The sequence below is a fragment of the Centropristis striata genome, chromosome 1 (genome assembly GCF_030273125.1).
Source record: "Centropristis striata isolate RG_2023a ecotype Rhode Island chromosome 1, C.striata_1.0, whole genome shotgun sequence".
NCBI classification, from domain to species: Eukaryota; Metazoa; Chordata; class Actinopteri; order Perciformes; family Serranidae; genus Centropristis; species Centropristis striata.
This window is the reverse complement of record NC_081517.1, coordinates 33136361-33153800: the sequence shown is the minus strand read 5'-3', so window position 1 is coordinate 33153800 and position 17440 is coordinate 33136361. Positions and strand designations below refer to the sequence as shown.

At 40.3% G+C, this 17440-nt stretch overlaps 1 protein-coding gene across 1 annotated transcript in view; it reads right to left on the bottom strand.

Moving 5' to 3' along the window:
* Positions 1-94: 94 nt before the first annotated feature.
* mast1a (microtubule associated serine/threonine kinase 1a) overlaps positions 95-17440 on the bottom strand; it is an 84796-nt gene continuing 67450 nt past the window's right edge. The window contains exons 17-27 of the mRNA XM_059338922.1: positions 16811-16912; positions 16223-16345; positions 15920-16029; positions 11954-12117; positions 9047-9291; positions 8521-8778; positions 8206-8438; positions 7189-7311; positions 6785-6921; positions 6131-6318; positions 95-5837 (exon numbers count right to left, since the gene is read on the bottom strand). Of these exons, the coding sequence (XP_059194905.1) occupies positions 4108-5837; positions 6131-6318; positions 6785-6921; positions 7189-7311; positions 8206-8438; positions 8521-8778; positions 9047-9291; positions 11954-12117; positions 15920-16029; positions 16223-16345; positions 16811-16912 (3413 nt within the window). The 3' untranslated portion in view covers positions 95-4107. The remainder of the gene's footprint in view (positions 5838-6130; positions 6319-6784; positions 6922-7188; positions 7312-8205; positions 8439-8520; positions 8779-9046; positions 9292-11953; positions 12118-15919; positions 16030-16222; positions 16346-16810; positions 16913-17440) is intronic.

Genomic DNA, 17440 nt, shown 5'->3' with positions numbered 1-17440 from the left:
TTTTATGACTATGCCTACCTAAAAGATAATATGAAGGTTGCTTCAGCATTTGTAATACAGATTATAGTCACAAAAGAGTAAAGAGGCGGCAAAGTTTTGGAACAAATCTCAGAATTTTATTCCACATACTGCACTTCAGGTGTCTGCATTTGAATCACATCTATCACAAACAAAAAATGCCCCATTGTACAAATAAATACAGTTTTCAGTGAACAGAGAAATGTGGAATGTTTTTATATTTGGACTTTAGTGTTCATTTGTAGAATCCATATTTGTATACAGTATATTTTTCTTCAAAGTAACTTACAAACAATACCATCAAATTAAGATTTTTTTTCCTCAAATAAAGTGCATTTATTCTACTCTCTCTGTCAATCACAAATAGAAAAAAAAGAAATTCTCAAACATGTAACACTAGTATAGACACCATTGATTGGGAAAATGCCTGAAAGTGGGCAGAAAAGCTGTATAAGATTACATTACAGTTAGTTTTCTGAATCAGGTGCTCAGAGCTCACCTGACAACTTGTTTATTACATCAAGATATAAAAGAACTCCATCCTATCAGTAGAATATATAAGACAGTATATCATATTAAAAATGTCAATCCCTATTCCAGAAGATATAATTAACAGTCACGTGAAGAACACAACAACAGAAAAGCAATAAATTCATGTTTCAAGTGTTCATTTGATAATTACTGCAAATATTTTGTCATAGAAACATAAATGCATATTGAGTAACCCTATGGCTAATTACTGCAGTGTTTTACTGGTCTTGGCTCCATTAGAGAAACTCTCACTCCAGTGGATTATTGATGAACAATTTATGAAAACATGTTTAGCAGTTGATGTTTTAACCCACTGGAGGGCAGTAGAGTACAGTGACAATCTTTGTAATGTTAGATTTGAGGATGGATCGACAACATCCTTTTAAATAGATTCAAATCAATCTATATTGCATTAAAGAAATTATTCACCCCCAAAAGTATTATTTGTTATCTGAATTACTCGCATTGTGCTACCTAATTGATTAATTTAGTTTTTCATGCATGCCTGCATGGAGAATTAGAATCTAAAAATGGAGAAAATCCGTGTTGAATTAAAATAAATGGAGTCTGCAAAACCTCACTATTTAAAACTTTGCAGGCGTGAAACTGTTTATGTTGAAGTGTTTTAAATAGAATGTTTTTTTGCATAATAAGATGTTAGTAAAAATGCATTTGTTTGAAAAGTTCTGAGCATACAGCTGGAAAAATGTGACTTGGATAATCCTGCAGAAGCTGTGTTAGAGTTATTAAACTGATGATTTGATAACATTTTTGCTGTTAAAAGTGGCCTCTATTAACTTCAATTTATTAGGAATTTTCTTAGTTTTGGGATCTCTAAAACGAACAAGAATTTAAAGTAACACAGGGTGAGTAATCGATATACAAATGGCTGAAGTAATCCTTTAAAAAACGTAATTTTAATAGTAATGACTGATTTTCTTAAAAAAAAAAACATCAGCCAATACCACAAAACAACTTCCTACTTTGTAGCTGTGCACAGCTTTTAGCTGCTTCCAGCTCATTGTTTTAATTTTTTAAGACAGATAAAAACCAAAACAATGTAGAACAACAAGCTCTCAACAGAACTGTGCAGGAAGTATCACGCAAAACAGATGGAGAACAAACTTTAAACGTTTTCCCTTTTGGACTCGAAAATAAATGTACGTCTTTAAACTACTGCCTCTGTGTGAAGTTTCTGTTTGTTGGTTGAATCTGTTTACGTTTGAGCTGATAGAAGAATCAAAGTCGATTTAATCAAACACTGTCAGAAAATGATGCATCCAATCAAAGAAGGATTTAACCCCAGAAACTTTCTTCATTAAACCACCTAGTAGCAGTACAGTGACAGCAGTCCTCACACACAGCTGTAAATGATTTGCATAAGATTATGTACACTGGATAGTTACTGGGAATGAACTTGGGATGAATACTAGCAGTGGGAGGAGAGTCGTTTTTCCAGTGAACACTTTATCCTTCTCAGCACTCCTGCTGAGATTATATCCAAAACCTTTATCAGTATGTTACATAGCAAAATGTGAGCTTTACATGAATCAAACCTTGACTACCTAAGCTTGTTACCTAATGACCTAACATTCTGATTATACTGCAGATGACCTTGTTTTTACAGCAACAGGTTCATTGTGATATACTAAACTGTACCATGCCCATACCCACAATCCTACCTCAGCTAAAGAGCCCTTTAACAAACACATTACAGTATGCTACATCCATGACTGCCTGCTTCTCCTGGTTTGGCTCAAAACAACACATGGGTTCACTGTATATGTGCTTACATTTTTTTTAAATATATATATTTATATTATATCCACATAAGTTATCATCACTGTGCATGTGTGATTTGTTTATAAAGTAGCAAAGCATTCAGCAAAGCCTGTAACTCTGACTGGATCCGAGGGACAGGAACAGAGAAGCGGTTTCAATTGAAAAGTGGTTTCAAATTGTACGATTCATCATAATTGTACACCTCAGAGCTTGTGAATTCCCTTTATCCATGCCAGCATGTTTTTCTCGCAATGACGTCAAACTTGTGTGTCTGGAAACTTGCAATAAGAGTTGTGGGAGGGAGGACAAAACTGTCCAAAGTGTGGCTTCATTTCACAAAAACAGATGACAACAGTGCTGCTTGTGAAATGGGGATGTTAACAATAACACACATTTCAAATTAGGAATAGGCCAAGTTATTGGTTGCATTTGAAATAGGAAGTTTTACATCCAATTATAGTGATGTTAAGAATCAGAAAATGTGTAAGTTAATGACACACTTTATCCTGAGTCTTCTTTGTCTGAGACTGAGACAAGACCTTCAGAAAGACCGATCTCAAGTACTAAACCACTATGCTGTACAAATGTTCTCTCATTTCCTCTTCAGACTCAGAGATAATAAAAGAGTTGCCGCTGAAGGAAGGAATCAATAAAGAATTGGACTGATAAGCAGAATTTGTGAGGCATTGGTATCAATAAAATCTTAGTAATTCCCATCCCTACTGGATCCTAACTGCATGTTTATTTCCAGTTTGGTTTCTGCCGTGACCCTTGCTGAGTCAACCGTGCTGAGTGTAATTACCCCTCGAAAAGACACACACGTCCTCACACACTCCTTAACACGCACACACTCACACGGACCACGGGGGCATGGATTTAAATGCATGAAAATCAGCTGCTGACACTGCTGTGCCAGTGTGAGTGTGTGTGTTTATGTGTGTGTGTCGGGCTGTGGTGGCCCTCCTGCTAACGGGAGATAAGCGCTGAGCCCAAGCTCTGTCAAACACGCTTTCCTCTGCAGAAGGACACAGCCTTCAAGAACCACCAGAAATAGACCCAAGGTGGCTTTTCTCTCTCTCTCTCTTCTCTCTCTCACATACACACACACACACACACACACCCAAAATCTCCAGCGTCAGACAGAGCTTGACGTGACGTCCACTGACAGAGTGCCTGCTTTGACTTGGTCTGACCGTGCACAGCAACTCAGTAAACTGCTGCATGAGGAAGAAATGAGCTTAATCATCTTGTTGCTGAAGCAGAACTATGTGTCAGACATGTTGCTTTGCTGTAAATATTACAATAAGACTGTGACTCAGTTCATCATTGTCTTGTATGATAAGCAGGAAAAGAACAAAGGGCTGGTTGAAAGACAAAATAGAGTGACTGGATTTTGGTATTCACAGTTTTCAGCATGTTTTGATCTGTAAAGCACTTTTTGACCTTCTTGTCCCTATAATACATGTACAGTACATACCATATGACATGCGTTCACATAGACCCACACACATATACATCTGATAAAGTGTTCCACGTTACATTAAGAGTCTTCTTATTAAATACTTTATAATAGAAAATCAACAGATAATGCACCTTTACAGATTATTCCACTCCTGGTTTTAAGTTAGAATCAGTCAATAATTGGAATCAATAAATAACATTTTATATACTCTGAAACTGGAATGTACATTGTTTTTAAGTGCTTGACTTCTGTTGCATTGTTCTTCCAAAAAAAGGCATTTTTTTATTAGAGTCCCGTTTAGGGACCCCATGGGGTCACATCTTCTGCTGGCTGCTACCTGTTGCAGCCCTCTCTATCGGTGAGCCGGCGGGACTTTTGGTCACCACGGCCGCCCCAACGATCACTCGACCTCCAGCAGGAGTGTCAGACTTTCCTGCTGCGCTTCCTTGCCTCTCCTCCGCTGCTTTAGTCTGCTGATCTTTGTTCTTGGACCCCTCCTGGGAGCCGAGCTTGATTGGCCCAAGGACGTTTTTGGCCACGGTGGTCAGCTGGCTGACGAAGCTCGTCTTGTCGCCGGGAGAGACAGGCCGCGACTTACACAGGGAAGGTCCGCAGAGGGAGGGGGTGACAGAAGTCGGGGAGGGAGACGGCGAAGGTGAATGCTCCTCCACCACCTCCAGGCGACACTTGTCCTCCCAGTCGAGGGTTCCTCTGTAGCAGTTGACAGGTCCTAGTCCCTGCCTCACCTTGCCCAGTGACAGCGGCTGCCCATGTGGGGGGACGACAGGAGCGAGAACGCGTGTGGGGAGTTTGGGGCTTTTCGACCCAAAATCTGGAGTCCTGGAGTCACTGCTCTCTGCTCCGGCCTTCCTCAGGCTGTCTCCCATACCTGATGGCTTAAAGGTTTTGTTCATGCTGAGAGGAACTGTTTTCACTGTCGCGTTGATGCCGATGTGTTTATCTGGAATTGAATTAGAGCTCTTGTTGAAGGCAGCAGCAGCTAAACCTGGACGACTCCTGTTGTCTGTTTCCTGTTTTGGTTCAGTTCTTCCCCACAGCTGCTCCTGGGGGTCTTTTCTATTAGGTAACACACTTTTCTCTGCTGCCTTAGATTCTTGCTGTTTTGAAGGTAAGTCTGACGGACTCTGGGGGATCTTTTCAAGTCCCTTTTGACCACCTAGGCTTCCTGTTGTTTTGGTAGGGGTGCTAGGAGTCGTAGCTTTAGTGGCTTCTGTGTTTACTCTGGAGCTGTGGCCAGCCTGTGAGCTGAAGGCCAGCTCACTTGTATGAGGTTTTCTTGTTAATGATGACTGGGTTACTGTAGCTCCAACCCGACCCAGTCTCTCCAGGACTGACCCGGTGTCAGTGTCCCTCTCTTTCTCCCTTTCCCTTCCTCTCTCCCTCTCTTCCCTCTCCCTCCCAGCCAGCAGTGTTTCCCTGCTAAGCGGTGACTCCTGTCTCCCGAGTCTCCTCACAGGCTTCAGGACGCCGGTCTCTGGTGACGTAGAGGATGAGGGCAGGGGAGGAGGATTAGGAGGCAAGTTTTCCCCGTCCGTCTCCAGCAGGCTCTGGAGGCCGAGCTCACAGAGGAAGGCATCCTTACGGTACTCAGAGTGCTGCACCTCAAGGCTGTGCTTCCTCAGCGGACCCCCCAGCCCTCCTGTAGAGCTGGACTGGGTCAGAGGCGAGCCCAGCTTCTCTGCTGACTGCACCCGTTTGAGAAGGGGTGATCGAGGGGGTTCAGCACTCTTGGGCCTGGGACGGACCACCGGTGGCGAGGAGTGGAGCTTGACAGGAAATGACTGAGTGGTGTTGGAGCTCCCGACAGTGTGGCCAGGCAATGGTGGAGGCGAAGACTGGGTTGGGGAAGGTGTGTGGGCCAGCGGGGACAGAGGGATGTTACCTGCAGACTTACAACGGGCCGATCGATACTGGCGGTGGAGTTTAGGGGAGAGCCCGTGCAGGGAGCTGGGCCTCATGTGCTGAGAGGGAGCAGGGGAGTTTGGAGTGCTGGAAGCTGGAGAGCTGTTCTGGGAGGAAGCACCTAAAGGGACCCAGAGAGCAGAAAACATCTATTAAGATTTTTTTTATTAAGATACAAAAAATCCTAAAGGAAAAGACAGACTTTTGATTTAAAAGTACTGGGGATTTGGGCTAGTACCACTTCTGGCTGTAAAAGTTCACTTTCTTGTCTGTCAATTTAGATAATTACGAATGTTTTTTTAAAATATGTCTATCGGTTTTCTGTGCGTTTTTTAATCAAATATGTCTAATATCAATGGATCCATCAGACTGCTTGTTTTTGAACACTACTCTTGTTTAGCTCCAGTGTCCTACCCAGATATGAGGGCTCAGGGGTGGAGCGGTAGCCCTGAGTCGGGGACCGGGCAGACAAGCTGTGAGTTGGGGACCCAGGAAGACTCTCACTGGAGGACAGAGAGCGATTCAGAGAGGACAGGCTGCGGCTGGTGTGCAGCAGATTCGACTGCTTTGTGATCTTACGAAACAAGGAGTTGCGCTTCTTACTGCAGGAGAAACAGGAAGAAAAGTAACATACATACATCATACATACATTTTATGGTAATATTTTTTACTTTACTGGGACACATCACACTAAAATCAAGAATATCAGACCTTCTTGTGAGCCGTTTCTTGTGCCTCATACATTCTTTTCATATCACATCTTTTGCACCAACTTATTGCAAATAGTATCAATAAGGATATCAAAATAATCATAGTAATACCTACACAAAGATAGTCAAAATTCAGAGTTACTGAACATTTTGCACTGTAAATAATATAAAAAACAAACAAACTCCTTTATTCATTCATTCTTTATCCTTAATCGCTTATCTGGGCTGGAGTTCACCCAACCATGTAGCCCCAACTTCTTTATAATTGTATTTTATTTTACATCGTGATACAAGACATTTACATCATCTATCATCTATATCACTGTCCTTGCAGTGCTGCAGCTGTGTGAGCTCCCACCTCTCCTGGCTGTCCTTGCCCATGGTCCTCTTGTTCCGTCGGGCCATCTTACATTTGTAGCTGGCCTTGCGGGCAGGACCCACTTTAATGGAGGTGTTCTCAAAGGGCGTGGTCGTCACAGTCACCTTGTTTCCACTCTACACAGATCAAAAATATTAAATTATTTCGACACAGATCCTTATAATTATCCACTATCAAGTTTTTGTATCCTACGAAAACTGATAAAGAAAATGTTACCTTTATTTACAGAATAAATTAGCAAAGTTGATGTGGGTTTGTAAAAGTACTTTAATTAAGTACATGAATAGCCTTTCCTTTAAGCTTTAAATGGCCTTTCATTGACCGAAATAGAAGAATTAAACAGAAATATTAATGCCTATGAATGAAAGCATGTTGCTGCCCACCTTGAGGATGAGCTCTACCACTTCAGTGTGGACCAGACCGTGGACAGACTCCCCGTTGACGTGGGTGATGAGGTCACCAGCACACAGGCCAGCTTCCTGTGCAGGGCCACCGTCCTCCACATGCTGCCAAGACACACAGAACATTCATAACAGATCATAAAGATCACTTATATATAGTGTGCAGTACTTTATTCTTATACAGTATTTTAAAGACTAACAACAGTTATACCTAAAATAACTGTTACATTTTATTTTTGTTTAAATCTAGACATAACTGTAAGCTCTTGTGAATAATATAGAAATTTAATAAAATATATATAAAGACAGTTAAGATACAGCAGGGATAGAGAACTTGCTTTGCCCCAGGGGCCACTGATTTGTTTTTTTAAATTAACCGATTCATTAATTTCAGTTATTAACCAAATAAACTTGACAGAATTACGGACACTAGGCCTACATGATAGGTAAATCTGATATTTTACAACATTTAATAGCTGCAGATACATTTTAGTTGTAAATGCTGGGATTCAATTTAAAGGAGTTTATAAATACTGCGGCTGGGACATCTTTCCTTGTGCAATCACTCAAATGCTGGAATGAATCATGAACATAAACCATAAAAACTGCTCCGACCAGGGACAGAATAAATAGAATATTTAATCTTTTTTTTTTCTCTCTTTTTTTTGTCTACATTTGTGTCAGATTAAAGGAAAGTATTATTTATTCCCCTTTAATTTGGCTAGGAAAAATACTAGTTTTTTAAAATAGATTAACTGCTAGAGGATTAGAAATAATATATTGGTGAAATCTGAACTGAAAACTTAAATCAAGCAACTTCTTAACAGATTTAGACACTGCTGAAACCCCATCCTATTTTGCACTGTTTTTTATTCACTGATCCATGTTTAATGCCACCTGAACTTTAAAATACACTCAAATGTCACAACCTTTTTTTACGTGGTTTCAGCTCCAGCACTAGACATCTCAAAATAGTTCACACGTCAACAAGTTTCTTACCCAGACAATGTGATGCACGCTGTAGATGTCAGTGTCTCCGATGTAGACCCTGATGGCCCGGAGAGTGAAGCCGTACTTCTTTCCGGAGCGGTGGATGGTGATGGGAGAGCGCAGCACGCTGACAGCCGGGCAGAAATCTCTGCTGGGTGACGAGTCACGGGACGAGGGGTTGGAGGAGAAGGAGTGGGGAGACATGGGGCTGGCGAGCGGAGAGAAGCCTCCATGCTGCTCCACTGCAGAGGAATCAGATACTTTATTAGTGTGCCACAAACTAATATTTCCACAAGGATTTTATTCTTTTCTTGCGCTGCTCACCTGATGGTATGATGACAGACAGGGCCGTGGCAGATGCTGACTTGATGACCTTGTTCCCTGCTCTGGAGTTGCGTTTCTCTCCATCACCAGATAATTGCTGATGGCGCGCCCTGCGGAGGACTAGGTCATTGGTGGCCCGGGGCCCCAGAGGGTCATACAGAGGAGTCATGACATCACGACCGGCTACTGCAGGACCCGGGGATAATGTGCCAATGGCCGCGGTAACTCCTGGTGTCTCTCCGTGTCTTGGGGATTTGTCTGTGAGGAGTCAGGTGGAAATTATAGTTATTTAAGTTTAAAGTAGCATTTATAGGTGAAAATAGTAATGTTGTGAATTGTCCAGCCTCCCGCTGACTCATCTAATGAGGTACTAAAGGTTGCTTTATTCACCTCCTCCGCTCTTACCTCCCTGCTTCCTCAGTCTGCTTTATTCTTTATCACTGCCCTCTTGCTTATTTCTTCTCCCATTTCCCTCTCCATCCTCATAAACTTCCATCACATCAGAGACTTTCCCTTGCTCACACACCTGCTCCGTTGAGCTCCTTCAAGCTGTTCCTCTGCTCCAGGAGGCTCGGTGAGGGCACACTGGTCCCATCCAGCGAGGTTCCACGGACCTTTATGGGCACTTGGCGGGTCAGGAAGTCCGGCTCACCGTCTTGGGGTGAGGCGAAACGATGTGTATCCATCAGCGCTGAGAAACGTCTGCGAGCAGCAAGAGGAGGGCTCGCATCCCCCTCCATGTAGAGGGACTCTGAACAAGACAGGCGCTTCCTGCAGGAGAAGGACACAGAAACACGATCATATAAGATAAGATCTAAGAATCCTTTATCCAACAAGACGCTAATGCTAATGTCAGCATGGCTAACCTGCTTATAATAATTAACATGCTGGTGTTTACCATGTTAGCATGCTACAATCTGCTAATTAGCACTCAACACAAAGTATAGCTGAAGTTCTTCAGAACTGAGTTTTTCTGCATGTATTTTGTCATAAATTAAGCACTGGACATGAAACGTTGACACGATTGTGGCAGTAAATGAAAAGTGAAACGATGACCAATTTGAGTACAAAATTTCATTGTAATTCATCCAAGAGTTGTCAAGACATTTCACTTAAAACCACACATATGAACATTGTGGTGCACCAGAATAAGTTAGCGAATGATCAAAGTCAGCAGGATTTATCCTCTGGGGATCATGAATGTCTGTCGATAATGGGACATCAATCCATCCAACATCTGTTGAGATTTTTCAATCCAGACCTAAGTGGTGGACTGACCGATCTATAGAACTGTGCTGCCAGCTTGGCTAATATATTATTTACATGACTTCTTTACCCTCTGAAGTATTTGACCTATCAAGCAAGTTTCCTATGAGTGTTTTTTATTCTGTACTCAAATAAGGATGCACATGCACATTCTTGCCAATGGTGTCACACTATCCCACTGATCGACAAATGGACCAAATGATAAGATTGCTGCCCCTGACAGTCCGGCACAAGCCGTGTCTCTGAAGGGCGTCCAGCATCGCAGGGACACCTCACAGTCACAGTCTTACCCTCCTGGGACACTCTACAGGACTCTCTGTTCCAGGACCAGCCGCTCAGGAACAGCTTCTCCCACTCACAGGACAGTGTGCTGAACTCGGCACCAAGGTGACACCACCCATAGACCAACTACTGTCCATCCTGTATATATCTTAGTTTATTCATTTCACAGTGTTAGTACTGCTCATACTGCTAATACCATATCCAATTATTCATATTTATTCCTTACTGTTTATTGTTTATAATACCACTAGATATACTGTATGTAATAACTCTCTAAACTGAACTGTTTTTGCACTTCTGGTTTTGATGCTTAACTGCATTTCTTGTACTCAATTGTGCAATGACAAGAATTTAACCCAATCTAGCACACCAAGATATTCTGCGACACGCCAGCAAAGGCAGAACAAAAGAAGACTGCCTCCTATTAAACATAGATGTACACAATGGCTTTGCAAATTTTTTATGATGCATGCAGCTCAACACACTATTTTTTATTGAGTAACACTGAATGTAAAAATACCTTTCGCTAGTTTACAAAAAAAACTCCACAGGGCATCTTTAATTAAAGAAATTAATGAATGTAATGAGCTGTAGCCCAAAAGTAATCATAGCCGGCGAGATCATGATAATCCGTACTTGATATGGGAGAGGAAAAATCCAATATGTAAGGTAAAAAACGATGAGCCACCTTTCACCTTATCAAATTTTCTATCCATTATGAATGCAGAATGTATGAATGAATTATTTCATTTTACATGTGAATGTAGAGAAATGGCAATCCAGATGTATGCTTCCCAATGATTGAGGTGAAATGGAGTTATTAGCAATCTGTTGTAGCTGTGTACTCTCAACTGTAAATGTGTCAGTTAATAATATGTGGTCTGGATTCAGCAGGTTGCAGTCTGTGCAAGCTGCTTCAAAGCACAGCAGGCAAACTGCAGAATTATGTTTAATGAATCTGGATCCCAGAATAAGCGTAAATTTTTCATTTTGAAGGGCTAAAAACTAAAAGCCTTCATGCCGGGTAATGAGGTCTTTTTTTCAGTCCAATAGGAATAATCACTACCACGGTCGACAGATGTTGACCAGCTTGATATTGACGATAACAGAACACTAATAACTGTCAAATGATCAATCAGTAAACTCCAGAGAAAACAAAACATTATTAAAAACCTATTTATTCTCCTTGGCGTTCAGTCCCAGCTAGGCAAGAATCCTTGGCTTTTTACTTTTTACTCTTTTATTTCCCTTTTTAACTCTAACTCTGTTTTTAAAATGATTTTTTTTATTACTATTCTATTGTTTTATTGATTTAGTATTATTTTATTGTTTTCATTATTTTTCATTTATTACTGTATTTGTGTATGATTTTACTGTATTTTAATCACTGTACAGCACTTTGGTCAACTGAGGTTGTTTTTCAATGTGCTCTATAAATAAACTTTGACTTGGCTTGACTCAAATGACCAGTAATTATCATTTTGTGTGTCTTTAATGGAAAAGGACGCACTGGATTCGATTGATAAAATCATCTACATTTGCATGTTCACTCAAAGATGAGAACGTGACACATCAGAGACATATTGGATTTCAATGAGTCAGATGAACCAGCTGTCCAATTACATTTTCCTACTTTCCAAAGTTTGCAGAGGTGGGATCGCCTGTTGTTGACTCAAAGTGACTGTGAACTCTCGCACAAAGTTCTTTTTATACAAGAAGTGTCACAATTGGTGTCAGTGAGATTTAGAAAGTTATTCAGGCACACTGGGGGTATGTGACAGCCAGGCTGCTGAAAGAGAAAAAACCCTCCAGTCCTATCTTAAGATACAGAACATCCCGCCTCATTTACATACATGCCTCCATGACCCTCTCAGTCAATACTCACATCTCAGGAGATCCGGTCCTCCAGCTCTTATCTCTCATGCTGAAGCTCCCCAGGCTCTCTCTCTTGGTCACCTTGTCCTCCCGCGGGCCCTTGTGCTCCCGGCGAGACACGGAGGTCGTCGCTTTCTGCTCCAGCTGAGACAGATGTTCCATGCTGCTGTACACCTGCAGGTGGACAAAGTCAGATCAATCATCACCTGGTCTGTTAGTGGTAATTAACAGCTCTGGAAGAATTAAAATGCTGAGTGGAGGTTACAGCAGTGGAGCATTTTTTTTGTTGCAACTACTGATATTACAATATAATATAATATATTATCATGAAGGCTTAAAACTTTTCTGTTTGCTACTGCTCTTTTGAAAAACACTTTTAATTGTGTTTAATTGTGCCTCTGTGTTTGAAATCTGCTAAATAAATAAACTTGTTTCCCTTTGCCTTATAATACAATTCACATAATTGTAAAGTACTGATTAAGTTGCTCTGTTGTGCTTTTTATTATCTATATTTATCTATATTCAACTTCCATTGTATAAATGTAATGCTTTTAATATGTTCATTTTTATTCATGTTCAATGTGAAGCTTGGTATCTGTAATTTCTTTGTTGTAAAGCACTTTGTACAGCATGTCATGTATGAAAGGTGCCATATAAATAAGTGTATTATTATTATTACAAAAGGTAGATAGGGTAATTGATGTTTTGCATTGATATGATGGTTTTCCTCAGTGTCCCTCAAGAATGAATTAGATTTCAATTTCAATAAATACAAAACAAAAGGAGGATTGGCAAAATCAAAAATGTGACCATATGGCCTTAGTGTGGTACATTTCAGAAAATATATATCATTTAATATCATACCAAAGGTGATACAAAATTTGAAAATGTAAATGGTTGACATGAGTTGTCAGGGCATAAAACCAAAAATCACTTGAACTATACAAATCAAGAGGCAAACACTGCTAACCTGGTCTAAACAAAATAAACAAATAACATCAACCAACTGTACATCAGCCAAAAGACTGATTGCTATTCACAGGATGCCAGTATGGCTCCATACATTTCTGGAGACTATTTCCCCGGAAAACAACAACAGAGAGTGCAAGCTACATAACCAGAAAGTAATACTCCACCAGGTCTGCCCTTTTTTCATTCTTTTTTATACTACTTTATATTTCCTCTGTGACCTCCTGTGTGTTTTTTTTTTTTACCTTGAGTGTCCACTTAACCATATATTTTGTCATTTCTTATTTGTCTGATGTGTCAGATATCTAACAAAATGGAGGAAAAAAGTGTTCAAACATATTGCAAGTTTTGTCTTTTGAGATAAACAGTCAAAAAAACAGTCACAGCAGAGAGCAGAGCTGACATATGTGAGCTGCACAATTACTGGAGATATGCAGATAAATGTTAATTATCACTCTGGTCTTTAAGCATGCTGCATCTATGTGTTGCTAGGCAACCATTCTGCCAAATGTCTACAGTGCTTGGTAGGAGAATGATGTTATCAATAAATTATTGCATTTCTTTGTTGCTGTGTCTTTATTTTATGAAACATTTATGAAACGCACATATATGTATATATACCGTACATTTTTCCCTTATATTATTATAGTTTCACTTCACTGCCACTCTCATATGACTTACACCACAAATTTTTGCACACCACTAGTGGATGAAGAGTCTTTGTTGTTTGATGCTGCCTTATAGTTCTATTTTTATTTAATTCTATTTATTATCACACTCTTTTTTTTTACACCTGAATTTCCCTCCTGGGGATCAACAAAGGAATATCCTATCTCATCTTATCTTTCCAGGTATACTTAGTAATCGGTTTATAAATGCAATAATCCCCACTCTGTGTCATACCTAATAACATCCCTTAGCGGTTCTTAAATCACTGTAAACCATGGCATCTTGGGGCTTATTGCTTAACTGTGAACTGGAGAAGCTGAAACCTGTGAATTTCAGGCCCTTTTTCTTTAAAAATGACTAATTTCTATCATTGACAATTTGATGATTCAACTACTCATTGCAGCTCTACATTAATAAACTATAATAAATTAAATTAATGTGTGCGTGTAATCACTGCAGACCTCATTATGTGTGTGCATTCAGCAGAAGTCTTTGTTCACCTGCTCTGCTTGAGCGAGGCCACTCAAAAGCCCTCGATTGTAACTTCAAATAGATCTCAAATTTAATTGAAATGGAGCCCCTCAATGAGGCACTTTGGATTTTCTAAAGAGCTCCTTCATGATCTCACAACCCAAACATGAGAGGACGGACCAGGTGAAAGACAGAGGGAAGGCAGATGGAAAGACAGAGCGTGTGAGAGAGAGGGAGAGACGATGGAAGTGGGAGAGGGTTGAGAGAGAAAAAAAGACAGCAGGAGGTGAGAAAATCCCACCCGAGAGGGAACGTGTGACAGTAAGAACACGCTGGCACACTGTGAGAGAGACACAGAATTAAAAGACATTTGGCCAAGAAAAGAGTGTATGAGAAGAGAAAAAAAAGGATGAAAGATTGTCTGGGTCATTAAACACCACACACATCTGTGGAGCGAGGCCTTGAGATTAAAGATATGTGGGCCTCTGGGTGGCTTAAAATAGAAACTGGAGACAGCAGGAATAAGAATAAATGGTGTAACAGTTACAGCAGCACAGCATGGACCTGAGTCCAGCCTTCTGCTGCTGCCCTCTGTACAGTAAAACTGCTTTCAAACCTAACCCGTATGGTTGGTTAAAAACAAACTCAGGTCCGTTTTAAAAAGGGTAATTTTGTCTGGCGTGAAAGCTGTCAGTTGAACCCTGGTGCTGAACAACCAGCAGATTGTGGTGCCATTTTATCAAACCACAGAATTTTATGAAATGGAGTGCACTTATTATAGCAGATATGTGATTTTAGAATGCTTTCAAAAGCTGAAAATCTGCTGATTGTTAAAACTGTTCAGGAAGTGATCTGTATAAGACCATATATAAAAATCCTTTGGTAGCCACAGTAACACGTATGTACGTCAGTGATATTAAGTATTAACCCTGATTAAAAGGTCACAAGCTGTTATTTATGCTGTGCCTGCGCACATTGTCAGTTCATTTAGCGCATTAGTCATTATTCATAACATGTGGTCGATTTGCAGTCTAACAATAGTAATAATGTTATTTCTTTGACGTCAAAAACATTATTGTACACTTGAGAAGCATTCAAGAGCTGCTGTCATTCCCCAGATAGGTCCTGATAACGCCAAAACCGTCCAAGCTGTCAGTCTGTATAACTTCTTGTTCACTCCTGAACTAAAGTGCAACATTTTTAATTTTTTTCCCCCTTAGTCTGCACCAAATGGATCAAACAACTCTTCTCCTCATTTATTCAATACAGTTAAAAGTCAAAGTCTACTTATTAGTAATATTAGTTTTCTTTTAATTGTTAATATTTCTTATATTTCTACTTGTTTATACTGTAAGTGGTTGATACTTTATTTTATTTTTTTACTTGCTTATTTGGTAATACCTCTTATATTTCTAGTTTATACTGCTGTTTACTATTTATTGTTTTTTGCTATCCACTTTGCTGCTGTAATTCTTGAAATTTTCTCAAATTCCTACAGTGTGTAAGAAGAGGAAGAAAAGATAAAAATATGAAATGTGTTAATATGTAACAATAAAAACAATAAGAAAACAATAAAACTCTGCAATAAATAAGTATGTATATGTAAAAATGTGCAAATAGGTCCATAGTGTAGAAAAGAAGTAAGTTGATTGTCCCTGTCTCATAATTATAAAGGGCTGGTGCTGGATGAGGATGTGTGATGATTTTCTCTTTTTTAGGGGGCAAGAAAGAGAGAGTGGAGAGAGTTAAATATTCCAAAGTAACAAAATAAAACTGTTTGGTACAGTGAGGATAAAAAAAGTAAAAGACTGACAGAGTAAGAGGGAGATGAAAGAGGAGAGGGTGTCAGGGAGAGACAAAGTCAAACCTTGCTGAAACGAGGAGAACAGGAAGAGAACTGTCTGATCTCCACTGGCTCATCGTCATTGGTGTCATCCTCGTCATACGTATTGATGTGATGATACCGATCTGAGCGGGCTGGCAGGGAAGAGAGCGAGAGAGAGAGAGAGAGAGAGAGAGAGACGGAGGAGATGAAATATATGAGCTGTCAGTTCAACATAAAAAACACATTTCTAACTGGAACGGTGTCAGAAAATTATTGTACAAGCCATAAAGCTAATATTGATGTCACTGCTGTACTTTACAGACGTATAAATCCAGAGGAGCCTACTATCAAAGTAGCTGGTGTCCTCCTCTGACTCCAGGTGAGGGATAAACTCTGCCTTCTGCCTCAGCAGACTGTTCCAGTCCAGCTCTGTGAAGAATGCATGCTGCTTCACCTCAAACGCTCCGCCTGGTGGCACAAACAACACAACCTTTCAGCCTCAATCATAATACAATTTGGATAGAGAGCAGATTTAAAGCTGTTTAAATGTCTGCCAAAGGTGTCTAATGGTAACAGATCCTCAGAGAATTATCTGTCGATTTTCCTCAGCTTTACGTAGCGACTTCCAGCTGATTGTTCTAGCTTGTTATGCTTCACTCTCACTGCTCTTATCCGTCTCGTTTTTGCGGCCATTTTCAGTGAAAAGGCTCTAAAAACTGAACATCAAACAAAAAGACAGGTACCTATGAACATAGTGGAGCATTAAGCTGAGCCAGATATTTCCCTCTGGAATATGCCGCTGCTTCAGAAAGATGCCAATTTAAATCAAAATCCAAAACAAATACATTAACATAAATGTTGCACTATGCACTCCTGAAACCAATGCCAAATATGTGCAGATTAAAGCTCTGATATCAAGTGCAAAATGTGTACCTGTTCCCAACCTCACAAGAGGGTTGGTCTGCAGCAGGGCAGAAATGAGGCCCTGGGCGTCCGCAGGCAAGGCATCATCACCATCTGGCCAAACTATATTGTCTGAAAAGAGAAAGAGAGAGAGCAAAAGGTCAAGAAAGAAATGGTCTCCCTTTGAAGAAGTTTTCAAAACGACAAATCATAGGCTCGTCCAAACTGCTGTAAAATTGCCCCTAATACCTGCATGTCACCAGGGGAAAGAAAGAGATATTAAAGGGAAACCGCTGTATTTTTCAACCTTATACTATTTTCCCATGTTTTTGTGTCTAAGTGACTAATGGGGACAAGGGTTTTTAAAATTGCTCCACAATTTAGCAAGAGGTCTGCAGCCGGCAGCCGCAAAACAGGCTGCAACGTAATCCTTCGGTGACAATTGGGCACCATCAATGAACGTCCACACCCCACAAAAGAGCTTGTTTTTGCAACTGACAGGCTCAGAATGTTATTATAAGTGTCTGAGAAGAACCTAAAGAGATTTCATTCGATCTGGTCTGTTCGTTATTGTGTTTTAAGTCACACTTAAGGAGAAGTCTCGATCAGGTTGAAAAGTATAGAAGTTTTTCTTTAAACATGGAAGAAAACTGTTCGGTT